General features: G+C 52.2%; 1 protein-coding gene across 1 annotated transcript in view; it reads right to left on the bottom strand.

Moving 5' to 3' along the window:
* Positions 1-27,483, bottom strand: part of PLEKHG4 (pleckstrin homology and RhoGEF domain containing G4) — a 98,824-nt gene that overhangs the window by 68,579 nt on the left and 2,762 nt on the right. Inside the window, exon 2 of the mRNA XM_086621239.1 lies at positions 6,466-6,663. Coding sequence (XP_086477365.1) covers positions 6,466-6,663 — 198 coding nt within the window. The remainder of the gene's footprint in view (positions 1-6,465; positions 6,664-27,483) is intronic.

Consider the following 27,483-nt stretch of genomic DNA (forward strand, 5'->3'; position numbering starts at 1 on the left):
TGAAGCAGTGTTGGGTCTTTAGACTGAGGTCTGCTGGAAGGGAGGTAACGAAGAGCTTTGCTGATGAGGGAAGGTAGAATAAAACGCCAAGATCTGTTTGAGGACTTGTTTTTATTCCCTAATGTGTTCTGCTGGAGTATGCAGCATGTCCCATGCGATTCTGGTTAAGCCAAATCGAAGAGCATGGAGCCAGGTAAAAAGCATCATTCAACCAGTGCTATCAAGGGCCTATACAAGACAGGTGGAGACACGCCACATGGGATGCAGCAGCAAGGGATGGTTGCAACCTACCAGCAAATGGAAGGAGACACTGCTAAGACACGGCAGGAGAAAGGAGGCAGCAAACGAGGAAGGCATAGCAGGACCACAGAGAAAGAAGGCAGCAAGTCCCATCAGCAAGCTGCGAGGAACTACACTTAATCTCCTCATTCCCAAAACATAGCAGCACTCAGGACAAGTCTCGGACAAATCCCAACCAAGTAAAAGAACTGAAGTTTCATGGCTGAACTAACTTGACTCAATTATTTCCAGCTTTATCACAACTTCAAAAAATATAATCACTGCTTTGAACTTGATTCTGTTTGGATAAAGTAAGATTTCGATTGAGCCATGACATAAGCCATCAGCTTCATGATTGCTTTCATCTTTCTCCGTCACAACAAGGGGTTAGATAGGATTCACCTGTATTGGATGCAACACATCCATTAGAAAGCTGCCATCTGGAAGCCTAAAGACTTTAGCATCGGCAGCATTAGACTTCAGACATTTTATTTTGTTTCTTTTACATGGTCCCATGGAAGTCTTGACAGAGAAAGCAATTTCTAAACATGCTATATTCTGCAGGCCAGATGGATGAAAGAAAAAAATACACTTTAATTCAAGTTTTTTGCCATATAGCAGAGAAACCACAGAACTGGAAGGAAACCCCTGGATCCTCACACCTTGAAACAATAAGTAATAACATTAAGTAAGTTTCTTCCTATGTTCATCAAGCTTTACCTCCAGCCCAGCCAGGTTTCCTATCCCTACTGCACCTGATGCAAAGTCGCTCAGAGGCTTGAAAGCCCAAAACATCCTTCAGATTCAGTAACTCCTCCTCCTCCTCAACCCTGGAGCTTATTCTCTGGATGTGTTCCCATTGCTTAAAATTATTATGCCATGTCACGTCACCTTAACACATCTCCCCTGATCATCTCTTGGGCCTGCCTGAAGTACCTCCTCGATGATGCCCTTTTTTAAAAAACAAAACCAACAACACACAACACATTTATTTGTTCCACTTTTTCATTGTGCAAAGCACTGCAAAACACTGCATTAAATGGCACCAACACTTCCCAGCTGTGCTAGAAGCATCTCTTAAAGCCGAGATCACACTTGTCTTCCAGTCGTGCCCCTACAGTAACCCAGTCACCTGTCGGTTTTTCATTTCAAACTGATGAACCCCAGTTTACAAGAGAAATTCTGCCTGTTGCTTTGCCAAGGCACGTGCTTGCCCTCTGAATCTACTGCTACAAAAACTTCAGTTCAAAGTTTTAGAGCTCACCTTGTGTAATATACTTATCACCCTCCTCCTCCTCCTTTATGTTATTGCTCATGTCTCCCACACTGGTTTCATCACAAATATCTGTCATCTGCATACTCTTACTTTTTATGCCGAGGTCACGGATGAGAAGTAATGCGTGTCTCATGACTCCTGTCTCCAACTCAGTTTTCACTGCAGTACAAGCACCCTCCCTTTCACCAGTTTGCTACTCATCTTGCAATACTTGCATAAACCTCCATCCCTTTGACACATTTAATTAATTTTCCACATGACTCCATCATAAATCCTTTATGGAAGAGATGAGACAACGAAACTTTTCTCTCTGGAGAGAGCTGCTTTACAAAAAAGGCTGGTCTTACACTACCTGCTATGGAGCAAACCACAGGAAAAAACGTTATCCAGTTTTTAATGAGTCAGGTAATTCAGTCCTTGCTCAGTGCATGGTGTTGTATGCTCAGCTTATTCTCTGTGTTTTGGTACTAGCCCTGACTTAACAGATTCAATACAAAGCCCTGTTATCAGACACTGAGCATGACATGGTAACTTCTTCCATATTCCAGGATGGAGACCAGCCAGTCCCTTTTCTTCAACAGCCCATTCCATATCCATTTCAGTCACAGCAGTTTTATTTCTGTTCACTCAGTGCAACTGCCTTACTCTTGTATCTACATGCTGTATCACTACTAAACTGAATCTTACTTTAGCTGTCATTTGTCTTAAGCACCATATTAATATTACCTTTGTATTCTAACCTTGAACTCAGAGCAACTGCCCTCTCCCTTTCTTTAATAATTTAGAATTTAAAAAGCCTAAAATCTTACACAGTTCCCTCAAAGGCACAGGGAGCTAAGCTTTGTGGTCTTGTGTTCTTATGCTTTCTGATGCCTCTACGTCAACTATTCCCTTTCTTGCAGAGCAGGGCTGGAATCAGCAAAAAACAAGACCGCCTTTACGACACAGTTTGCAGAAGTTGCTACTGGCTTCAGCAAGTCTCAGGCCATACGTATTTCACTGACTTTTCCATCAAGCTCAAGTCTCACACAGCACCTCGGTCAACACAGCTTGTATCTCTTGCAGTAAGTGTCCGAGCCAAATATTTTATACACAAGGTTTTAAACAAAAACAAGGTGCTTTTTTCCAAAAGAGACTATACAGTTGCACCCTACACCAGACCACATCAATCCTTCTTCTGCCATTAGAATATTTCCTAGTAGGTACACTAAGACCATCTGTACCTAAGGGCCTTTTAGGGGGAAGAAGAGGCAGACAATAAAAAAATATCAGTTACAAACTACTACAAATAGTTTATATGGCTGAAAAGTGAGAGACACCATCAGCAGTAGCATAAACACAAAGCTGAATTCCATCTGCACCTACCTGACACAGAGTTTCTATTAAAACCTGGATGTGGAGTTTATACATTAAGAAATCCCAAACCCAACCTCACTGCTTAGATGAGCTGTCTGCCTACTGACTGACAAGTGGAAGAAAACTCAGCAATAAAATCACCAAAACCAAAATGCAGCACACATTGAAGTCCCTGAAAAACCCTACAAAGCCACAGTGTAAACTGCAGCAAGAGCTAGAGGAACATCCAAGCAGGAATGTCAGTCCTTCAATAGCCTAAACACTTCAGAGTTTTACAATTTTAGAAGTGGAGCATCCTCATGCTGCTCTTGCTCCAAGAAGCACCTTCAAAGGGAAGATTACGTGAAGAGGCTTATTTCAGTTGTTTTAACATTTCACTTTGAGGCTCAAGTATTTGCCCTTCTCATGTCCAATCACTACTAAGCCAAACCAGGCTCGTCAGAGGAGTGCCAGGAACAGACTCTATGCCCAGTGGTTGCAGCCAGGAATAAAGCTGTCTCTGAGGAAAGAGCTGGGCACCAACGACAGAGATGGCAGAACGGAGGTAGCTCCTAGAGCTATCGGGATGGCTGGGCTGGAACACACCAGCAGTCCATTTAGCTCAGGATGTCATCTGAAGGCCAGGGGCAAAATCTGGTTTCTTACTCTGTGCTGAGCAGAGTAACTGATTCCTTGGCACACCCCTCCACAGCCCCTGGGGATCACACACAGGCTATTGATTTTAATACACCAAGCTAAAACCTATGACCTCGTCTAACACTTCATGAAGCCACTTAAACTTTTGTCACTGCAGAGGCTGAGAAAAAGATTCAGTGCTCTCGAGATTTCCTACAGTAGCCATTCAGACAGGAGATACTTTTTGCCTCCCCCCTCCCCCCCCTTAGGAAAAGCTCATATAGACCAGTTGAACTACAAGCTAAGGAGGAAACATTGCTTTTGTTTAGAGTCTCTAAAAAGCAGACAAAACTTTTAAAAAATAAAGTAACAAGAAATAGTCCTGTGATTTCAGACAGTGAAGACAGAAGAAGGGGCACGCAGCGGAGGTCTGAGGAAGAGGGGTGCACAACAAATGAAAAGAAATAACTTTCCGCAATAAAAATTCAAACAAGCAGACTTCTAAATGAAACATGGAATGGCCTGGGCCCTCCTCTAAAGACAGTGCAAGGTACCTAGAGCTTCCCTTGATCTCCCTGTATTGCCAGACTGAAAGCACAAAATCTTAAGGCCAGAAGGGGACATGAGCAAGCAGGAAAGGTTCAGGCATCCAGCTGGGCTCTTTGAGAGCTCTGTGCCAGCTCTCTGCCTCTTGCTGCCCACTCTTCCAGACACGTCACACTTCAGCAAAAGCCCCCAATACCTAATGCTGAGCCCTGGCAGCCCCTCACTGGAGGTGGCTGCCCCACGGCAGGCACTGAGCCCTCCCCCATTCCTGGGCCTGTGACCGGAGGGCAGCTCCAAGCATGGCTGCTGGCCCTGCCCCCCCCACCACCCCCCGAAAAGTGCTGCATGTGTAGGACAGCCCCACCATACTGGTTTCCCTCCCCAGCAGAACCTCAACCTCTCAGCCACCACCAACCCCCTTGCCTCCATGTCAAACGGGCCCATGCTCCAGGCCAGCCTGAGGGGCTGTCAGCACCCTGAGGCCCTCCAGGGCCCACCGCCCTCACCTCTGCCACCTCAGGACCCCCCAGGGCCCACCACCCTCACACCTCAGGACCCCCAGGGCCCACTCCCTTCACCCCTCTCACCTCAGGGCCCACCGCCCTCACAACTCTCACATCTCTCAGACCCCCAGGGCCCACCCTCTTCACCTCTCCCACCTCAGGGACCCCCAGGGCCCACCACCCTCCCACCTCAGGACCCCCACAGCCCACCACCCTCACACCTCTGCCACCTCAGGACCCTCAGGGCCCACCACCCTCACACCTCTGCCACCTCAGGGCCCATCACCTCACCACCTCCTGCTCCAACAGCCCCCAGCTCAGCCAAGGCCACCATGCCCATCAAGGCAGCCCCACACTCCTATTGGCTGCCGCAGCCTCAGCTGTCCTCCCATTGGCTGTCAGGGAGCACAAGGCCCTCCCCTCCCTGCCACCCTGTCTCCCAGGGCCTTGCCCCGAGGGCGGCCATGGCCTGTGGTGGGTGCGTGGCCTCGCCAGCCCCTGCCTGGCACCCAGCGAGGGCCAGACCAGCAGCCCCCCTCGCTGGCACCCTTCCTGCGGGTCCGCCCCGAACACAGCTCCCCATGAACCAACCGCGGAGGGCCGTGCCGAGCAGCGGGCTCCGCTCGGAGCCAGGCTCCTTCCTTCCCTCCCCTCCGCTGCCTCACCTGCCCAGGGCACCGCCGGCGGCTTGGAAGCTGCCAAAATCTCGGGGAATGGGGAAATTGCTGCCTCACCTCCTTCGGTGAGGGAGGCGGTTTGGGGAAAGCCATGAAACGTCTTGCAATAATTACCGGTTTGTACAAGCAAAAAGCCTTTCGTTTCTTTCAAGGGGAGAACCACGCCATGCACCGTCGCATCGCAAACTGCAGCCGGATAAACCGATAGAATAATTCCTATTCGAGTGTTCCGGGTGAGAGAAAGCAGCTCCCCAAAATCCTTACGTACAACCTTGGATCTTCCCGTACAGGCTCAAAGACGTGGCTGGCACCACGCCGGAGGCTGCTGACAACGCAGTGGGACAAACACCACACCAAAACACTTCCAAGGTGACCAGCTCCCAGGGCTGTTACGTGGATCCGTCCTATGCAATGGATCCTCCAGCATTTCACCTCCTGGAGACAAACAAGTAACTGACTATTTCAGCTATTTAATATTTTTCCTCCTCTCAGAAGTCTCTTGTCTTCCACCATGAGGACTTCTGTCGAAAGTCTGGCCGTACACACCCTCTAGGTTTAAAAACAGAAAGCCTAGAACAAATCCCAGGTTTAGGTTGTTGGGGTTGGTTGTTGGTTTGTTTTTTTTTTTTCTCCATCTTGCAAACTTCGAGCCAAGTTTGTGATGAAGGCATTTGACTCATCGTTTCTAACATTTTAGACTCCCAACAGTAAAGCACGTTAATCTTGGACTCGTTCTGGCAGTAAACGTAACATGACTCCTCGGGGCTACTGAGCCTTGCGACCGTTCCAGCAACCATCAAAGGGGTGCCGGAGTTCTGGGAAAAACACCGACTGGCAGCATTTCGCCCCACACATCCTCCTGCCAGCAGTGAGAGCCCGACAGCTTCATCCCCAGGGCCAGGGAACGACTGGGGTTAGAAGCCATGCGAGTCAGCCATATCCAGCAAACGCTTCACTAAACCTCCCCCTCTGAACCCTCTCAGCCTCCTGTTCGGTGTTGCTGGTTATGGAAGGCAAAGGCACTGCTCCACAGCTGATCTCTGCACAGTTCAGCTCCAGTAACGATTTCCCAAGTGTTTCCTAATTGTCTGCCTGCCCTCCCACCCAGGCTGCCATACACACGGCACTTTTTGCCAGCTGTTTTACATACAGGAGGAGAAAGCAAGCTCTCCAAGAAAGCTTTCGCAGGCCTTAGAGAGCATGATGTACTCACACAGGCATCCTGCTGAATGCACTGCAGGATGTGCTTGGCTGGAATCAGGAAGTCTATGAGGTAGCGCAGTCCATCCCCACGGTACGTCTTCTCCACCACATCAAAAACTTGGCACAGAACAGTGGCTGCGGTAGCCTCAAACGGAGGGTAGAGTGCTGATAACGTACTCTGAATGCAGCCGTCCAGCGACTCCGAGTCCTGCCAAGAGAGAAAGCGTTAGCGGTACCACGGCACGGTACGCCCCGGTGCCCGGGCGAGCCCTACGCCCAGGAGCACAGCCATCTCCAAACGCAGGAGGAGCGAAGATCAAAAGGAGCAAACTGCCGTCCTTTCTAGTTTTCTTTTGGCACTTGTAATTCCAGGTAAACAAAAAAAAAAAAAAAAAAAGCTCTCCCAAAACGCCAGCGAAGTGCTCACGGAGCGCTGCGCGCAGCGGCGAGATTTCCCAGCTTTTGCTTACGCAGCAAGTCCTGCTCCCGACTGCGCTGGGTGGGGCTGCTATTAAACCATCACCGCAGCACGTGAGTGCGTGCGAGCGAGCCAGAGTATCATGGGTGGATGGATCGGCAGGATTGGCAGGCCCCACGTTCCGGACACCCAGGGCTGGAAATGCCAACCAGTGCTCGGGTACATTAAAGCCCTGTGTTACGCTCCCCAGAGGGCTGAGGGGAGTTGCAGGGGCAACAGTTAGAATCACGGAATGGTTTGGGTTGGAAAGGACTTCAAAGATCATCCAGTTCCAACCCCCCTGCCATGGGCAGGGACACCTTCCACTACACCAGGTCGCCCAAAGCCTCATCCAACCTGGCCTTGAACACTTCCAGGGATGGGGCAGCCACAGCTTCTCTGGGCAACCTGTGCCAGTGCCTGTGTTCCAGTCGTGCTGAAGCACCTCAGCCTACTGCCCTTGGAAGTCCCTGTGCAGGATAAGCTGCCGGAGCTGTTCACTACCAAGGAAGGCCGCTCACCAGTGCTATTCTTCGTTATTCAAAGTTGTTTGCCTCTCATGAAAGGGTCACTCCAGGATCCAGGAATTTTCCAGCATGAGAGGTGCCTCACGACAGGATCTGCAGGCTGCACATGAACACAGTTGCCTTTGGTGCCCAAGCACGGGCATCAATATGTAGGATGCCCGTTTCCTGCCAGGGATCAGAGGCGATGGCTTCCCTACTTCCACCTTCATTTGGGAAGAGCCTTCCAGCCAGAGCCTGCCCACGGTGTCAGGACCAATTCCAGTGCTAGAGGCCAAATTCTGATCTATGGCATGGGTGTAAAATCAAGAGAGCTTGCCAAAAAAAAAAAAAAATAAAATAAATCTGTACACATCTGGAGAGAGGATCAGGATCTCTCCTTTCCTTTCTAGTTAATGGGGACCTCTCTGGCTGACTTGCAGCCAATGGGAGGGGGTTTTGATACAAAATCAAATGAAAGTTTACTCAGGTGTCTGGCCAGATCCTCATCTGATCTAAATCCACCTCCCTTCACTAGAGACAAGAAAAGCATTTCAGCCGCTGGCCCAGGCGCCCTACAGCCTCCTGCAGAACAGGAACAGCTGCATGGACATGCCTGAAAACATACCTCAGTCCCACAGCAAGATTGGGAGAGAAAGTTAAACAAAGCAGCGCCACGACAGCTTACGCTGTCACCAGGGAACAGGAGAACGAAGGGATCAGGAGGAAACAAACTGGTTTGCTTCTTCCACACTGAGGGAGCACATGTTCATCGCTCCAGGTACCTCCACTGGCCTGAGAAAACGCCGGAGTCTCAGGAGAAGCCTAAATCAACCTGCAGTGGCAGCAGAAACGATGCTCCTCGCACAAGCCTTCCCATCTCTCGAAGCTGCCCAGCTCAACTATCTTTAAATTCCTCCTTTTGAGGGTTGGGCGTTTTAAGCACAATGTAAACTCCCTGCTCTGCTGTAACACTTTCTTGTAGGACAGCCTGCGGAATTGCACAGGGAAGATGAGGACACCCAGGCGATGCCTCGATGGTCCCTGCCTGCACCGAGCTGGCAGAACATGGGTGGCAGCAAACCACACGCTGCCCATGGCACAGCACTGCTCCATTACTTTTTCCTGTTGTTTCTCCTGATGTCAGCAACAAGCAAGGCTTGATGGCAGCAGGCTCCTAAAGCACTTGCAGCTCTTTGGAGAGACCAGCTGCCTCCTGCAATACCCCTCAAGGTCAATGCAATTGGATAAATAGAGTTTAAGGAGCTATTTTTCATATTCTTAACCCAAGGACTCAAAAAGCAGGAGCCTTATGTGCACGCTTCCTAGCGTTGAATGCTAGGACTGAGCATTTAACCCCGATCCTAAATGGGAGAAGACTGTTTTAAACAAGCTTCTTTCCACTCAAAAGAAGGATATGAACCCTCAACTTTTATTCCATTAATTGAACTGAAAAGCCTGGAAGTTTCCAGGCACTTCCTTCTCTGCAGGAACAGGTCTTCAGAGAAAATCTTCCACTAGCTATTGTGGAGATCAAGAGAAAATTGCCAAGAGCTGACAATCATGGAATCACAGAATGGTTTGGGTTGGAAGGGACCTTCAAAACCATCTAGTGCCAACCCCCCTGCCATGGGCAGGGACACCTTCCACTACACCAGGTTGCTCAAAGTCTCATCCAACCTGGCCTTGAACACTTCCAGGGATGGGGCAGCCACAGCTTCTCTGGGCAACCTGTGCCAGTGCCTCACCACCCTCAGTGTAAAAAATTTCTTCCTTAGATCTCAGGGAAATCAGCCTGCTCTGTACAGCAGCTTGCAGCCCTCTGCACAATTCTGGTCAAGACCATCCCCATGTGAGGTATGAGGGGAGAGCCCAGCAGAGTTCAGGAAACAGAAGAAGAGAAAGCAGATCGATAGGAACTGTGGGATGAGTTGTACAGACCCAAGACGACAGCCTAAATAGGAAATGTTGCCTTTACATGGTACCCTGGGCCTGCTAAAAAAGACATGAAGGGAAGGGAGTAGGGTAGGGAAATGGGTATGAAGCCCAACATGAAGCCCCTCAATTCACCTAATTTTGCTAAATAGTGACATAACGCACTGAACATCACACATTGTTTCTCTCCTGTGCTCTTGTGAAATGACAGAGAGGGGCCAAGCACAGCTCCAGTAAGCTCTGTTGACGCCAACCTGTCCCAGCAAGCATCTGTGGCCTTGTCGGACACAACTGGCCTTCATACAGGTGTTCTCCCACCTGGCACCAGCCACCACAGAGCCCAGCGTGCTTGGGCACACGCACAGTAGCATTACTGCTGGTAGTGTTTGAAAACAATTTCCATCTGACCCTCCCCAGTCCACAGGTTCAAAATCTCAGTCAAAACCAGCCAGAGGAGGTTCTGTGCTGTCTTCTGCCCCATATCTCTTCCTCTTCTTGAGCAAAATTCTTCCAGATATCAATCCCCCCTCGAATGAAATTGGTTAAGTTTGCTATTGCAAACAAAACAAAGAAGTCAAAATATTTGCACGAGTCAGTGCATTGCTCTAAGGTTCTCACACCGTTCCTGCTGCCTTAGCAAAGCCTTCACAAGACAATTATTAGCACTGGCACCGAATCAAAAATCCTTTATATGGTTAAAATAAACCAAGCTGTATATTATCCTTCCTTTAGTAAAACACAGGATAACCATAGCCTGTAGCCATTGCAGAGTTCAGTGCTAACTGTGCTCCTCAGCACAGAGGCTTCACCTCTCTCCAGGTAGGCTATACCACGAAGCCATGACTGCTGTGCAGGCTTTGAAAGGACAAGGAGAAGGTTTCAACCCCTACCGTTTGGTAGAAAGAGGAGATGTTTTCACCAGTCTCTGCTAATTCCACATGAAAAGCCCCCAACACGGAAAGAAATTCATACATCCCATCGTGACACATGCGATCACAGCACCAGCATCATTGGGCAGTTATGGAATAAGGATGGACACAGCCTCCGTGGAGGCAACACAACTTTTCAGTGCTTCCACCCACCCAGGGTGGTCTCCCAGGGATGGGTCCTGCCTGGGTGGAGGATGAAGCCTCAGAGGCTCAGAAGCCACCTTGAAACACAGAGGGTGAAACATAGCAGAGCTTGGAGCCTGCAACAGCAGCAGATTCCCCTCCATCGTGGACTCATTAAACCAACTCACGATCCTAGGGATGGGGCTGCTTGTTTGTACTAATTAACTTCTCAGATTGCAGAGTGGCCTGCGGAAAGGGCCTCAGCAAGGGCTGCAAGAGGCCACGTGGTCCTGCTGGTCAATGGCCAGCCTCACACACCTGACCTGCGGGCAGTACCTGCTGCCACATGCGTGGAGAAGCCATGGCTTGAGGCACACGGAACTCATATGAACCAGCTCAAGAGAGCAAAAGAAGGGGATAGCATCCTGTGCTCCAGAGGCTGGTAAACCTGAAGTCTAAAGCTCATCCTACCTGCAAACCACATCCCTTATCTCAAGCAGGCGATGCAACCCCCAGCAGGCATGAGGAGAAACCTCTGTGACCCAGGATGAGGGAACAGTGCCTGAAGAGGAGAACAAGCTAAACGCAGCAAGGATCCAAGGAGAAGGCACTCCTGCCCCAGCACACTTCCACTTCAGCCCATGCCTGCTCCTGCAGCCTCTGAGAGCTGGCAGAGCACAGAAAGCCTCCTGGAGAAAGCAGCTCCCTCCAGGGAACACAAGTCTCAGGCTTCCCTGCCTCCAACAGTATTGCCACATCCTCCTCCCAGGAAAGGCTCTGGACACTTGCTCCTTTTCAGCCACCCAGCACGAAGGCGAACAGGAGTGTTTTCCAACCAAGCCAGAGAGCATCTCCCCAAGCAAAACATGTCTTCAGACTCAAATACTTCTTTGTCAACAGCACAGGAGGACCTATGAACTCCAGCTCACCGCCACCACTCGCCAGATGCTCACCACACCTCCTGAAAGAGAAACATGCTTTTAAAATAACTCCTCTATAAATCAAGGCGCTAAATAAAGCCCAGGTGAAGGTCACGTCCGGCCATACCGGCTTTCACTGCTCCTCAGCTGGGAGCCGGCTGCCGGTGCAGGGGCTGGAGCACAGTGAGGGAAGAGGAACGCGGCACGTGGGGACAGGATGGGCTCTGCAGGCAGAGCCATGTGACGGGAACAAGCCAGCGTGGTCCCACTCAGGAGGGCTGGAGAGAAGGGAGAGCCCAGGAGGGCTTCACAATTGACAGAGAGCTCAGGTCTGAGTTGGGGCAGAAATGACCTGGGTGCCCACCACCCTGATATAATGGGAGCCACAGAAGCTGTGAAATGAATAGAGGGGTAAAGACTGCTGCAGCAAAGCTTTGCTGCTGGGCCCTAAGAGCCCCTCTCCCCATCACAAACTGCAGCAAGAACCAGGAGTTGTTGGAGAGATGAGGTTACAAGTGTCCAGGCAGAAGCCCCAAGCCAGGACTAACAAGCAGGCAGCCGGAAGAGGAGCCCAAGATCAGTTACAACCCCGCTCAGGGAACACGTCTACCTCTCCTGGTGTGAGCAGCCGCTGCAGGATGGGAGAGGAGCCTGTCAAGAGGCATCTGGAGTAACCAGGAGCTTCTTGGGCTTTCCTAGGTGCACTGATTGAATTTTCTGCCTACCTTTGTGGGCACAGGGAGATCTACATAACAGCTCCGGCTGCTGGGAACTCTTGCCAAGCTACATTTCTTTCTGATTCAGGACTTGACTTCCTCTTTGAGACCTGCTGCTCACCAGTGAAGGCTGAAGCCTGGAGAGCCTCCTATGGGTTTGGAGAACAAGAAGCCAGCCTGCCCGGGGAGCAGAGACATCCCCAGGGCTACACACCTTGTGCAGCGTCAGAATACCTGCGCTCTCCCAGCAAGCTCCCGGGGCAGGAACCCAAGTGGCACAGGACAACACAGGTCAGTGCAAGGCAAGGGTGCAACCCTGCTGGACCCACCTGGGCCCACAAAGCCTTGGCAGCATTTTCGCTGCAACTCACCCAGGCACCTTGCTGAGAAGCCAGCGTCTTGCTCAAGAACTTTGTCTACAAAAAGTTGAGTCTTGATCAAGGAGAACGTAAAGAAGAGGCACAGATCTTCCCTGCTGACAGCCTACATGCTGCCTGAAGACTCCTAAAAGCCATCAGCACAGTGAGGCCAGACCAACTGTTTCACCCAGGACTTATGGCAGACAACACTCCGTTCTAGCAGGCTGGACTGGCCCATGTAACACGCTGACGATTCATCTTGCGACAGGAATTTAGCTGAGGGATCTGCAGCTGTGCTCCGAGAAACCTAGACCCCCATCTGAGCAGCTAAAGAATAAAACTACGTATCCCAACGTGCCCCAGTTAAACCCAGTGCTTGTTGTGGCTTGGTGGGGCAAGGAGCATAGCTGGGCAGTGGAGCAGAGCCCAAGAGGCTGTGAGCAGAACGAGCAGTGCCCATGGTACGCCCAGCTCTGAGTCATCGAGCGTCTTGGCTCCTGCTCAGCAGGGAGGCCTTGCCAGGAGCTCCCACAACTTTGTCCTCCTTCTGTCGGCTGCCCAGAGCCTGGCCACGTCCTGCACGCACCCATTTTCTCCCATCTTGCCCAAGTACCAATGGACAGTGCAAAGGCAGGACAGAAGAGACCAGAGCCTGCAAAGGTGGAGGGAGGAGGGATAACCCAACCCCCCCACACCCCAGAACTGGAAAGTAGAAAGAACAGAGAAACTGGGAAGAGGCAGAGCTCCAAACATCGCAGCGTGGTGCCTGCCCGTGGCCCCCAGCCAGCTTTGGGACTGGGGGAAAAGGAGCACACAGCAGGCACCGAGCAGGGACGGGTTAGCCGGTCCCTCCGCCAGCACAGGCTGCCGTGCTGCGCCGCTTGGCTGGGGCCGCTCGGCTCTCAGCTGACGTGAGAAACCTCATTTCCAGTAAAAACAGACCTCTGGGCTTTCCATGAAGCCTTTCCACTTTCTGACACAAAGCCGAAAGCCAGGCCACTTTGCCTTGTAAAATCGAGACGTTTCTCCATTCAGAAAGGTCTTTGGCTGAAAACAAGGCTTGTTTTTCTGACAAAATTTGAGATTTCCCACTCCCTTTCTGCAGGGAGGAGAACCTTCCCAGCCCCATTTCCTGAGCCGCTCTAATCACGGCGGCAATGAGTTCAAGAGAGAAAAATCTTCCCAGAGCAAGTGCCAGCTCCCCCCTCTGCTGCTCGCTCCGGGGGAGGCTGGGAGGAGGGCGCCTGCCTTCGGCACCCTGCCTACCTCTAGACGTTTTCGCTAAAATAACGTACTGTTAAGTGGTGGAGCTGCAGAGGTCGGCACTCGCACTGCTGTAATTACACCACCTTCCTGCGCGATAACCAGGAACGGTTCTACCTGCTCTTTGGGCTATCGTTTAAGGCTTTTCAGGGAGAAAAGCACCCCGTTCCACTTGGGAGGAATGGGTTTGCAGTCTCACCCAGGCCAGCTTCGCTCGCGGGCCGCCTTCTGCGTGCCACGGTGCGCAGGGCACAGCTGTAGCCCAGCTCGGCTCCCCTGCCGCCGGGGCAGGCAGGACGGCTCCGCAGCCTGTGGATAAACCAGCTCCTACAGCCTTGCAGGGAGTGGTGCTCTGCAGACGGAGCTCAGAGAATCATTTCCAGATGCCTCCCTCTGCTCCCCCAGCCCTTCTCCGGGTTGACGCGGCCGCGGCAGCCAAAGCAGCTCCTACTGGGCAGCGCGCGGGATTATCATTCCAGGCGCCGCAGGAAAACAAGCGCTTGGAAGCGATTAACTCATGATCTCTCATTTAATTAAACAAAGGGAAAAATGATGTATTTGCTTTTGAGTTCCGAGGTCTCGCTTCTGCGCATGCTGTAGGTCTGGGCATGCTCGGCCAGGGAGAGGCAAGCCCAATGCTGGGCTATCACCCAGGGGACATCTTAGATTGCTTTGAAAGTGAAGTGTGACCTCCTGCAAGCCTTGAGCTTTAAAGCTAGTGCACAGCTATCCCAGTGCTGTCCTCATGCTGGGGTGAAAGGCAGGGAATGGTAGAGAGGAGAGGCAGCCCGGTACGGGGGCATCCCTGGCTCTGCATCACGCTTCAGGTGGCCAAACGCAAACATCAGCATATGGCAACATGACCCTGGGTCTGCCCCCACGCAGATGGGGTGCTTACATGGGTGTGATGCAGCAACACAAGAAGCAAACCTGCTCTTAACGTACCCAAACCCCAACACTCATCCTTGCCAAAGACATCTGCTGGTGCAGTCCTTTGGGGAGGAAAGCCTGTGCCGCTGGAGAAGCAGAGCCTTCACCGGCCCTCCACGGGAAGCCTTGCACGGCGAACTCTCTGCCCTTCAGCCATCGCCTGACCAAACTCTGCTCCCCAAAGGAAATGTCATCACGTGCATTCGGACACAGCGGACCGGCACCTCTTCCCACCAGAGCTCTATATTCACGTTGCTTCTCTCTACCCTTTCTTTTAGGTTTTCATACTCCAGGTTCTCTGGAGCAGAGCCTACGGCTTTCCTTTTTTATCCACCCAACACATCAGAAACACCACTAACAACTGCTGAACAGATTAGAGAGGCCAAACTGGAGATGAAACACTGACCCACAATCCAAGCAAGTCCTCTTATAGCCAGAGAGGAGCAGAACTGGGAAATGGAGATAAGCCTTTCCTCGCAGAGTTGTGTCCTGCTCGCAACTGAGCTCTCCATGAACTGAGCAGGAGGTAGGTCTTATCCAGAGCAACAACTGAGCCCTGCTGCCAAAGACCTGTTACTTTCTATTAGCAATAGATCAAGGAGATGATACAGGTGTTTAGAGGGCAGCTGAGAGAACAGACCAAAGCCCTGTCCTTAAACAGACATCTTCCTTCCAAAACGAGGGCCTGCAAGTAAATGAGAAGAGCTGTGTATAAAACACCATCCTACAGCTGGAGACCAGCTTATTTTGGTTTAGTTTAATCAAGGGATTAAGTCCTTAATCTGAAATAACTGTCTAAGCACAGATTTTTTTTAAATATCATTGGCGTAGATCTAGCCATGCAATTAATTAACAAAGCTGTTCTCGGTGTGATGCAAAGCTTTGGGTACTTTTAAAACACCCTTCCCAGCAATAGACTCACGCTAGAAGAGCATGAGCACATGGTGGCTGTGGTTGCACTGCCCAGCATTAGCCACATATGCCTTCCCCCCTCCTCAAGACCCCCCCAGGGCTCTGCCCTTCGCTCCCACCACCAGACTGCAGGGGCTGCCCTGGCTTGGGCACCGACAGTCTGGCCACAACACCATATGCCATGGTCCAGCCAGGGATCTCCACGTTCAAAGTGTCATGTTCCTACAACAAGCTCGGACAAGGCTTGCTAAATCCTGTCACATATCACAGACAGAGCCAAGAATTTCTGAGGCCACTTCTACACCAGACAAGTCCTGGGACATGACAGCGTCCTCTCTTTCTTTACAGGGCTCTTCTTGTGAATGCACTAAAAATCTTTTATTTGCTGCCCAACAGGAGAAATTGCTTGGCTCATTCATCTTATTATTAGTTAGAGTGTTTGCTCCTCTCTCAACTTCAGGTGTTGGCATCCATCTCGCAAACCAGCCTGAGCAGTAGCACCTTGTACCCCTTACCGTTTGTGCCTAACACCTGCTAAATAACGGGGCACTTGGGGCAGATGAAAGATGCGCTTATTCGCTATGAAACACCCTGGTAAGTTCTTGGCCAAACAGGTCAGCTCATTTTAACACCTCTTAGTCAGAGGCACGAGGCCATAGCCAACACCTTGTGTTCAGACACCCATCTGGGGGCATCTCACAACAGATGGGCAGCCTCCTGTGCTCAAAGAGAAAATGATAATCCTTCAGCAGGACAGCTGACGAGTGCCAGAAACGATCTTCACAGGGTCAGTGTTTAGATTATTACTTATCGGCCAGCTTTGCACGCGTTCTGAGCTTGAGGCTGCAGCTGGATCACATTCGTATCCCACCCCTTCTTCTGCAAGGTGCACGAGCTGCTGGACAGACTCCTGAAGGGACTGGTGGGTTTGCTCTCTCTTGCAACCTCCATAATTGAGGGTCAGTGCTGCTAAGAAAAGGCCATGTTTTAGTTAACAAAAGAGCTCCTGGGCTCAATGTGGGAGCTAACTAACACACGATGGTCCCAGTATCCCATAAGAGATGAGCCATAGTTCCTTTTGGCCTTGAACGCTTTGTATTACCATGTGTTCATGAAACACAAGTTCTGCTACATCAACAGGGAACAGAAAACTCTTTGAAGCCGAGTAGCAATTCCAGGAGGGGCTGGTCGATCACATGAGAAAGAGTAAGTGCACAAGGACCCTTCCTTGAAGGAGCACATCTCTGCACATCTTTGATATGAAAAAGCAGCTGGCAGCAGCAATCAAACACCACCTCTGAGGAAGAGGCTGTGAGGAAGGATGAGCCAGAAGGACAGAGCAGGCGGCCAAGAGATGGCCATGGCTCTGCCAGCTCAGTCCTGGGCCACCACAAGAAGCATCAGTCTGTGCCCTGCAGGGAGAAGTGCTCCTGGTCAGAAGGACCCAGATTTGCTCCAAGACTCTTCGAGCTCACTGGGGAGCAGACACGCGCATGCTCGAGCTCTCCCAGCCCTGAGCAGCCAAGCCTGGGACTTACACTCGGATGAAAACATTTCCCCTATATCCAGATACAGTGCTAAACACGTGCCTCCTGGAAAGCTGAGTACATCAGTCATAAATTGAGCATAAATTGAGGGCATTGCTTTTACTAAACTCCTGAGTTAGGAAGGAGTAAACACAGGCTCTTAGAGCTGCTCCCTTTATAGCTTTTTTTTTTTTTTCCGAACAGAAAACAGTCTCACGTGTCCCATTATTTCCATACATATCAAAGAAGGGTGGAGATTTAACTAGCGATTTCTAAAAGACATCTTTGTGCACAGAAGGGATGTATGCCAAAACGTGGGTGGTTATAAGCCCAAACACAAAGGAGAATACATCCACAGGCATTTTCCCCCTTGATCCATTAACGGGTCTGCATACCAGCCTCCTGAGCATATGAGAAGGACCTTGTTCAAAAGGTAAATGTATTCAGAAAGATGACAGCAGGCAGCAAATAATCCACATCCTTTAACCATGGTGGAGACTCGGCAGCACTAGGTTTTTGTTGGGAGTCACTGAGATTTGACAGGCAGCCTCAGGGAAGGTATCCTCCTGATGGAACCTGCTCAGGAAGCCTCGCAACTCAGTCTCCTGCCAGCACTGCCACACCTAATGCCGGCTGTGAAGCTCAAGGTGGACACCTAGCTCAGATCACCAGAACTCCTACAGCTTTTCTTCCCTGCGCCCTGCAAACCACCATCCAGCCACAGCATCGCATCCCATCGGGCCCCTACCACATCCACTGATGTCCAGGAGGAGCACTTGCAAGTCTTTGGCTGGTCCCCATTGCTCTTCAGCTGAGGCAGTTGATTCTATCCAAACGAGTAGCTGGTTGCACCAGCTGGAGCAAGGGTTCATCCTGGGCATCCCAGGCTGATGGCAGGATGGTAAATTTGAGCAGACAGAAGGACTTTCAGATTCATTCTGTGCTGCTTTGATCTCAGAAGTTTCAACGTGGTGTCCAGCGATGCAAAAAATGAGATTCGTATGAAACCAGTCAGGACCACTTACCACAAGAAAGGCCCCATTTTTTCATGTTTGTTTTTTAACGAAAGACTAGGCCAGCCAAGAGAGATAAGGCACTCGGTGCAGCAGAGAGCAATTAGCACGGTCAAACCTTCAGAGTCAACAAGAGCAAGTCCATTCACTTCTCCGAGCTGCAAGCCAGGTATCACGAGTGGCGTAGAAAGCACGGCACAGAGCATCCCACCACCAGAAGCAGGCAGCTTTCCCTAGCAGGCTGCCCCTGCTTTTTATGGCTCTTCGGTCGGCAACACGTCCGATCCTGGTGCTACTACTCACTTTTTCAGACCTTGGCTACGTTGAGCTCTGCAGGACAGGAACAGAGGGGTCCTGCATGGGTAGAGAACCAGGAACAGGAACAAAAGGTGCTCTGATATTGAGTGCCCACAGGTGGGTTGAGTCTACAGCTTCTGCAGAAGACACCTTGACTGTTTTAACAGAGAGTTTACAGCACTTCAGTACTAAAGGGGCCTGTAGCCCCTGTGTCTTCCACCCACACTCAGCACTGATGCTCAGGTTTAGGCTGTGCCCACAGCCTGTAGGATGGTTCAGTTTTGCACAGCTCGGTCGCAAACAGGGTTATGCTTGAGGTGAAACTAGAAAGTTAGGCTCTGGGAGCTGAGAGGTCATGCTGTGCTCTGGTATTCCGAGCCAGAGGTGCCGGCTGGCTATCTTTTCTGAAGCAACCAGCAGTAAGATGCTCACAAGGCTCTCACTTTTGATTTCTTCTGCCAACTTCCCACGGAGGAAGCAGGTGCACTGAGCAAGGTGTGCCCTCAGGGCTGACTGCACACATGAGTGGATGGCCAGCAGCGTGGCCAGAGGTGGTTATGCTACAGGATGCCGATTTCCAGAAAATGAGTGTCAACACTCAGTGTACATTCCTCCTTGGACACCATAAACAGTTGCTGTCTTGCGTTCCCACCCGGTACTGAGGACATATTGGGTGATTGCTGGGCAGAGATACATGGATGCAGCTGGCCTGTCACCTGCATTTAGCCATTATTTTCATTGCTACAATGAACAGCATGTTCACCTGCCCAGCGTTTTGGGAAAGAAGTGGGGCATTAAGCACAAATTGTCATCCTTGTTACCTCAGAGAAGATGCTTTCGAACCACTTCCATGTGCTCAGGATTACGTCTCTGGGCTTTGTCTGCATTCCAGCATCTTGCTCATGGCTTTGGCACAGAAATAAAGGAAGAAGATCCCCAATGCTTAAAGCTCTTTGTGATTCCCAGACTCATTTCCTTCCCACTCCAGGAGAAGACATAACCAGAGGATAAAAGAAAGACTATTTTCTGCCAAAACCCATCTTCTCTCCTGGCAGCATAGAGGTGCCACCTGAACTTCTCTGCAGGGAGACACCAGCGTTTGCACATCTTGTGATACACACAGGCCATGCTCTACACATCTGCGTGATGGCTGGAGACTTCGAGAGTGCCACCATGTGAGAAGAGTAGCCTATGCAAGTCCAAGACACAGTTGTGGGAGCCTCATTTAACTCACGTGCTGGGTTCACAGTGCTCCAGCTACAGTTGAAGAGCAGCAGCAATCACCCTCGCAAGGGTGGAAGAGCAGCCCTGGGCTCCCTGGCCAGCTGCTGCAGCTTGAGTGACTTCTCAGAGGTGAAGCTGTCCCTCATGACCTGGAGACAGAGGCTGGAAACCAGACCCCTGCACAGTCCAGTGGAGGAGAGGGGCTATTGCTTGCTTTGCCTCCAGCCAGCCCACCCAAGAGAACAGGGTTTTGCACCCGCTTGGGTGGAAACTCTTCCTCAAGTCGAACGCGCTGTGGTCTGGCCGTACACCCTGACCACCTGCTGTGCACCCTCCAGCAGCAGGCACCAGGCAAGGAGAAGCCCGCTCCCTCTCCTACAGAGGAGAAATCCGTACCAGGGAAGAAGGGCAGACCCCCAGCCACGAAAGCCACGATGGGACGAGCAGGGTAGACAGAGCCCAGCCAGGCTCCTGCCTTGCTCGCACCATGGGGTTTTCATGCAAAAGTCAGTTCTAGTGGAAGTGGGCTACTTTAGCTGAAGATATCTTACACGTTTGGTGCTTTAGGCATCCCCCAGCTGCAACAACCCTGTGCGCCCGTACACGCACCACATCATCCATAACACTGAAGCGTGACAGACACCTTGGGAGGAGGAATCACCTGCCTCACACAGAACAGGGCAGCCAGCAGTTGTACTGCACCAGGCTCCCATCAGGAACCAAGTCCTGCAGACTGCCAGAGGCCATGGGGATGTCTCATGCAGGCCAACAGATTGACCTACATTCTCTTAGATGCAAATCTTTTGCCTGCAGGGTTTGGTTGATTCACCAGGACACCAAAAACTGATGTCAAACAGAACAGCTTGGAGCTACAGTCACAACTAAGCCGCTCACAGATCACTTCTCCCAAACTGCAGACTGCTCTACCACAGCGTTGAGGACAGAGCCCAGGTGACCGTGGTGTGGCCAGCACCCATTGTCAGGTCTGTGGCAGCTTGGCCTCTGGTTCCTACTCCTTGCAGCTGCTAAGCCTGAACTCAGCACCTGTGAGAGACACATGGCCCCCCCGAGCAGTGATGCATGGTCCCTGCACGCCCACAACCCACCGTGGCACCTGGACTGGCCATGGCAGTGCTCTGCACAAAGACCCTGCTTCAGACAGCTTTTGCATCGCACATTAGAGCAAGGTAAAGGACCTGAACTGGGGATGAGGCACTTCAGAATCAGAAAGTCATCTCCAGTTTGCAGGAGCAGAGTAGAATCATGGAATGGTTAGAGTTGGAAGGGACCTCAAAGATCATCTAGTTCCAACCCCCCTGCCATGGGCAGGGAAACTCTCCACTACACCAGGTTGCCCAAAGCCTCATCCAACCTGGCCTTGAACACTGCCAGGAATGGGGCATAGCAGCAGCCAGTCTCTACCTCAGGCCTTCACAAGCCCTGCTCCAGCCCCTATGGCTAAATGCAGCCCATGGGACTGCAAGGGATGGCACCCACCCACCCTTGCACAGTCCCAAACAGTGCTGCTCACCTTTGATTTCGACTTCATACAATAACCAGTAGAGACCAAAAATTGCCAGGAACACACTAGGCATGGGGTGAGGGAAAGAGGACCCTGACTGGGGTGGGGAAGTGGAAGAAGTGAGATGCCTGCTGGCCTCCATGGCAGGATAGGAGAGGAGAACACACCACAGCTCTGACATAGCCACATGAGGGCACAGGGGGCCATGGGGTCATCAGCAGAGGAGCTGGAGGGTGGCAAAGGGAACAGACATAGGTCCATGCACTTAGCTCAGGTTGCAGAAGCCAAAAGTTGGGCAATTTTTCCTTCAAGCTTCTCCAAGCCCAGAAACTGAACTTTTAAGAAAAAGCAAGTCACTGCCAGGAACAGCAGCAACGCAAGCTGTTGATGGATTTTGTTCCCTCTACTGTGGAGAAGCAGCCCACGACACAGCAGGACATGTCCAGGAGATTTAGGGCTGCTGGACACACAGGTCCCAGCCTGAACCCAGGAACAAACCATCAGGAGCCAGACGGCTGCCCCAGGGCTGGGCACCTCTGTTTGCAGGGCAGTGCCAGTGTGGCTGGGAAGGGCACTGCCCTGCAGCTGCTCCCAGGGAAACAAGTGCTCTGCTGCCCGCCTGGGCTCGCCAGTCTCTCCCCTCCCAAAACAAGGACCCCCATGTGCAGAACTTGACACTGAAAGGGAAGGATCCCTGCCTGGCTCCAGGGGTTTCTCTGAGCCCCTGGCTGCCCACCTTGGGAAGGAGAAGAGAAGCAGGCGCAGTGCCCACAGCCCCAGAGGGCAGGAGGAGAGCCCAGCATCTGGGCAGCCCAAAAGACAGGGCCCCTGCCTGACCTGCCCCATCCCAGCCCCTTGCTCCAGGGGCCGTACCCCTGCTAAGCACCCCGCAACCAGTCAGCGCCAACAAGAGCCTTGTTCCCTGCAGCCACCATCTGGGGCTGGCAGCCCAGGGTACAGTGTGCCATCCGAATAATGGGAAGTGCCAGAAGAGCCATTTCCCACTCCTGGCATTAGTGCCCTGCGCTGGCTCCAGGCAGGCTGCCCCGACAGCAGCTCCGTCCCGCGCACCCCTGCTCGTGCCCAGGGCGAGAGCCCCTCGCAGCGATTTCCTTACCATGTTCCCGGCCTCCTTTATCACCCCTCAATTCCAAAGGCAGCGTTTTTTCTCTTTTTCCTCCATGTGTGCGCCGGGGCGTCTCCTCTCCCCTCCGACGTGAACCACCAAAAGCACTTGGAGTCCTGGACTGTAATCCAAGCCCTCACCGCCCCCAGCACAGCTCCAACTAATCTAACTCATGACACTACCGGGGCTGAGCAGGGGACCTCCAAGGTTTCTCTGACAGCCAACTCCAGCGCTAGACGGCGAAGGGGCATAGCGAGCGCGGGGTGCCACGTTCCCCAGCCCTGCGGGGACCGTACGGACACGGGCAGAGTCAGGAACGCTCGCGGGCTGCTTGTTCCGGCATCGCTGCTATCCGCGGCCCCGGCCCTCCGCACAGACCTGCTTAACGCAGATGCTCCGTGGCAGGGAGCTGCCTTCGCCCGGGAAGATGCGAATAGCTGCTAGCGGAGAAGGAGCCCACGGCAGGCATCCCGAGAAGGTCTCCAGCTTCCCAAAGAGGTTTCCAGTAAAATCCTCCTCTTGGCTTGCTTTTCTCGAAGTCCGGGGAAGTTTTTTCTGTTCCGTGAGAGCCTGAGGCAGCGCCGCAGGTTTCAGCGAAACGCCGAGAAATGCAAAGAGAGCGCTCTGAAAGATTGTTTTTTCTAACTTTTAGAAGAAAAACAGAGAGGCAGTGGCCGCTTCAGGCAACAGCAACAAACTGCATTGGTACCGGGCAGGAGATGTGGAGACCTCACCCCCTCCCAAAGGAGGAAGTAATTTAACATGGCAAGTTTCTCCACCCCTCCATTAATTGTTTAAGATGGCCAGGGGCCAAAATACTGTCCCGAGCAGTGGGGAAGGTCACCAAACAGGCAGGCAGCAGCCTACAAAAGTGACAACGGGAAAGGGCAGAGCCACAGAGGCGGAGAGGGAGGGGAGAGGCAGGTGCCGCAGGGCATCCCAGGATCTGCTGACACACAAAGGCTTTGTGTAACGGGAAGCGGAGCGGGAAGTGACACACAAGCGAAGCCCGGGAGCCCTGGACATGAGGCGCAAGGCCTGGCAGCAGGGCTTGGGACTGGGAGCTGCCTCCCCAGCCTTGGCAGAGCAGGTCTCGGGAGTCTCGGTGGGGTCTGACACTCCATCGAGGAGGCCACGGTGCTGGTACCTGGCTGCTGTCCCCCGTTGTGGAAGAGGTCACGCAAACCAATCCATCCCAAGAGGAGGGGTGATCCAGGCAGGACCTGAGGACCCACAGCAGAAGGAAAGATGTTCCCTGCAAGGGCAGGCTCAGTGAAGCCTCTGCTGAAACAGGAGAGCCTGCTACCAACCACCTCTGCTGCCTCAGCTGAAGGGGCAGGTGCCCACAGCCTTCCCAAGCCCTGCTCCATGGGGCCAGCAGCAGAGCCCACAGGGGCTGGCCCAGCCCAAGAATTCCTTCAGATACTCCTCTCCCAGGGAGGACTGCCAACAGTTGGCCCTAAACCCCAGTGCACATGATGGCCTCACAGCACGTTTTCAGACATCAACTAGCAAACCTCTAGCAGAGGTTTGCTAGTTTAGAGGTTTTCAGACATCAACTAGCAGACCTCACTTGGAGTACTGCGTCCAGTTCTGGAGTCCCCAACATAAGAAGGACATGGACCAGTTGGAGAGGGTCCAGAGGAGGGCCACGAAGATGATAAGAGGGCTGGAGCACCTTTCCTATGAGGACAGGCTGAAAGAGTTGGGGCTGTTCAGCCTGGAGAAGAGGAGGCTCCGGGGTGACCTTATAGCGGTCTTCCAGTACCTCAAGGGGGCCTACAGGAAAGATGGGGAGAGGCTGTTCAGGAGGGCCAGTTATGATAGGACAAGGGGTAATGGTTTTAAAATAGAGGGAGGTAGGTTCAGGTTGGATATTAGGAAAAAATTTTTTACTATGAGAGTGGTAGAACACTGGAACAGGTTGCCCAGAGAGGTGGTGGATGCTCCATCCCTGGAGATGTTCAAGGCCAGGTTGGACAAGGCCCTGAGCAACCTGATCTAGTTGGAGATATCCCTGTTCCTTGCAGGGGGGTTGGACTAGATGACCTTTGAAGGTCCCTTCCAGCCCTAACCATTCTATGATTCTATGATTCTATGAAACAGGGGTTCAAGCAGTCCCAAAGCCAACCATTCCATGCACCAGCTGCTTGATGTGCTGTTGAATTTCCTATGGGTAGCAGCGATGGATGACAGTCCCTGCAGGGATGCAGTTTGCTTTCCTGAAGTGGAAAGAGATGTCCTCCTAGAAGAGGATGTAACATTGACAGTGGACCAGAGCAGCTGCCTCACTGTTCAGCGTTTCTCTTTCGCACAGTCCTGGCTTGCAGAGGCCCTCCCATGGCTTCTAACAGAAAGTTGCCTTCTCCCTGCAGCCGCAGGGCACTGCCCGCAGTACGCCATCGTGGCGAGAACCTCCAGCCCATGTCAGGTGAGATCAGTTGATAATTCCAAGCTGGGTGAAGGCAGGCATCCTTGCCAATGCTAAGGATGTTAACAACCCAGCACAGGCACTACCTAGTCGTTGTCATCCGCAACAACTGAAGGAATTTGTGATCTTGTCTGTGGATGCAGGAGAGACTTTCTTTCGCTCTCCTATTCATAGCAGGAGGATGAGGAACCTGGCATACTTCCCCAGCAGAGCCTCTGGCCACAGACCTCACTATCTGCACAAGGCTACGTCTGCAAAGTAGCCCTTCATCTATTCCCCAAACGCATCTCCTTGCCCACAAACATTGCCACACCGTTGCAACATCCTCCCGCGGGTGCTGGGAGTCTCCCTATGGATTGTCCCTGCTCCGAGGAAGGGAGCGCAGAGAGCAACGTCCCTCCGGCGCACGCATGGCACGCAGCTGGGCGTGACAAACCTCGTGCTATCAGAAGTGCTGAGCTATTTCTGTTGGAGGCATGGCCTCCACCGCAGATTAAAGGAGGTAGAAGAGACCCACCATGCCTCTCACACCCAGGTGTTTTATGGAAACGTCCTTCCTGTTTCTTCCACTGCAGCAATACACACAGGTTTCCTTTCAGGAGGCCACAGTTGCCCAGGGCTAACCCAATTCCTTGGCACACAACTATTTTTATCCAGCAAACAGGTCTCTGCCATTACCCTGGGGTCTGCAGAGAACTGAGTTGAGATCTACTCCAGCAATGGGCCAAAGCCCAGAGCAGTTGTATACGTTTGAAAGCCTGCTGCAGGGCCAGAAGGTGCTCCACAGGCTCCTGCACAAGCCAGGAGCTACCTCACTTTTTGAAACAGAAAAAGGGCAATTGCAACCCAGGTGGAGTTAGGACAACCTGAGAGCCCATGAGGATGAAGGGGATGGAGCAGAGAATCTGCTCCCACGCTGTTACTGAACTGGTCAGGTCTCCTGCACCCAGACTCTGGCAGCAGCTCCAGGGTGAGAGCAGCTTTTGGCTTTCCTCACCCCTTCAGGTGGCTTGCACAGGCCTGGGAGCACAAGGGTGCCTTCTCCTTTAGCTCTGAGTAAGCAGGTAAGACACTGTCAAGCCACCAAATTCCAGCTCTTTGAGGGCCAGAAAGAGCAAAGCAGCACTTTCAGGGGCTGGTGGAGGAGTTCACAGGATCCCCATAAATCCAGATGAGGAGGGCACCACATAAGCACACAGAGCCCATATCTGGTTCCTATCCCATTTTTCAGCTCTGCGACCAGGGACAGAGCCAGGCGCCCCCCACACCACACAGCCAACGCTCACTATCCAGGTCCTACTCAAACTACGTAACCATTAGCCCATACATGCTTTTTGCAGTGCAGCAGCCAGCTCGGACGTGGACATGACAACTGAAAACTCCCCACAAATTCCCAAGCCAACACTGCACAGGACAACGCAGGAAAGGTGACAGCTATAGACATTTATTTATAGAAGCAGAGGGAGAATGGGTTGTCCAACACAAGAGCAGCTTAGAGCCCAGCCTTGTGCCTCCTTCCTTTCCTACGCTGCGCTGAAAGCCCAGGAGCACCTTCCCCATCAAGGATTTCCAGGCTGGAGATCCCGAGCTCAGCTCACCCCCATCCCAGTCGGAGGCAGTGATGTGATTTCCTGTGCCGCGGCACTGCGCTGGGGGAACATGGCACTGCTGTTTGCTCGTGGCTGGATCCTAATATAGCTTTTTTTTTTTTTTTTAAATTGCAAAGTGGTCTTTCCCTCCTCTCCTGCATTGTAGATCCATTTCCCACCCAAGCACATGGGAGGCAGCTGTAGCCAGCACTTTAGTGGGTGTTAAAAAGCCCCTCTTGACTGAGCTTCACGACAATGCCGCGCTTGTTCCCCGACACAGTCCCGCACTGTCTCCTCGCAGGAGCAGCTCCTTGCTCTTGCGCGAGGCCTGCGCTTTCCTTGGGTTTGGTTTAATTGCCAAAGCCGCTGCGAAATGCTGCTGTCATCCAGCTCTGCCGGCAGAGATCCGGGTGCTCCAGCTTCCCATCTGGCAGACTCAGGTCCTTTGCGTGGACCGACGGGCAGTTTTACCCTCAGGGAACCGCTTTGGTACCCGGTGCAGCAGCAGCTGAGCTAAGCACAACCTGTCCCAGAGCTGAAATCTAGCAAAAAGCAGCAAACGCTGACACCAGGAAGGATGGGGAGCCAAACTTTGAAGGCTGTGGGGTCTCCCCAGAGTGGAAAGAGGAGGGGGTGGGAGAGGGGTCAGTAGACCAACCGTTCTGAAAACCTCAGGGGTCATAGCTTCAGACCCATGTCTCATAACCCCCCCCACTTTTCCCCCCTTCCCTTTTGTTGGATCTGGTTTCTGGAGCTGCAGTATTTCTCAAGCGTGTGCTGAAGCCATACCACAACCTAGGGTCCTGCAAGAGCTGGGAAAGAGCAGAGGCAGAGGCAGGAGACAGGCAAGGGACCTCTGCCTTTCAGTCGCCACTGGCAGAGTTCTGCTCATTTTCAGTTGCACAAATCAGGGAAAGCTCAATACTTTTCCCAATCAGCTGTGCTGGAAGAAACACAGGACAGATGTTTCAGACGCCAGATAAGGACATCTTCGGACCTAGGGGAAGTTGTGCAACATGCGCGCCAGCTAGGCGATTGCACTACTGCAGCCAGCAGCTCCTTGGAAAACACTCTCACATGCTCCAGGTTAGCTTAGCACGATTGTTGGTGTAGGCTTCAGCACAGCGTAGGGAACTTCCTATGTCCATAGGGACTTGTGAGGGAAAGGAGAGCCCGAGAGCAGGCTGTGGCAGAGCGGTACTCCAGGACCTCCAGCCCCTGCTAACCCACTGATGAGTGGATGCCTCTGAATC

This window comes from Tauraco erythrolophus, chromosome 15 (genome assembly GCF_009769465.1).
Source record: "Tauraco erythrolophus isolate bTauEry1 chromosome 15, bTauEry1.pri, whole genome shotgun sequence".
NCBI classification, from domain to species: domain Eukaryota; kingdom Metazoa; phylum Chordata; class Aves; order Musophagiformes; family Musophagidae; genus Tauraco; species Tauraco erythrolophus.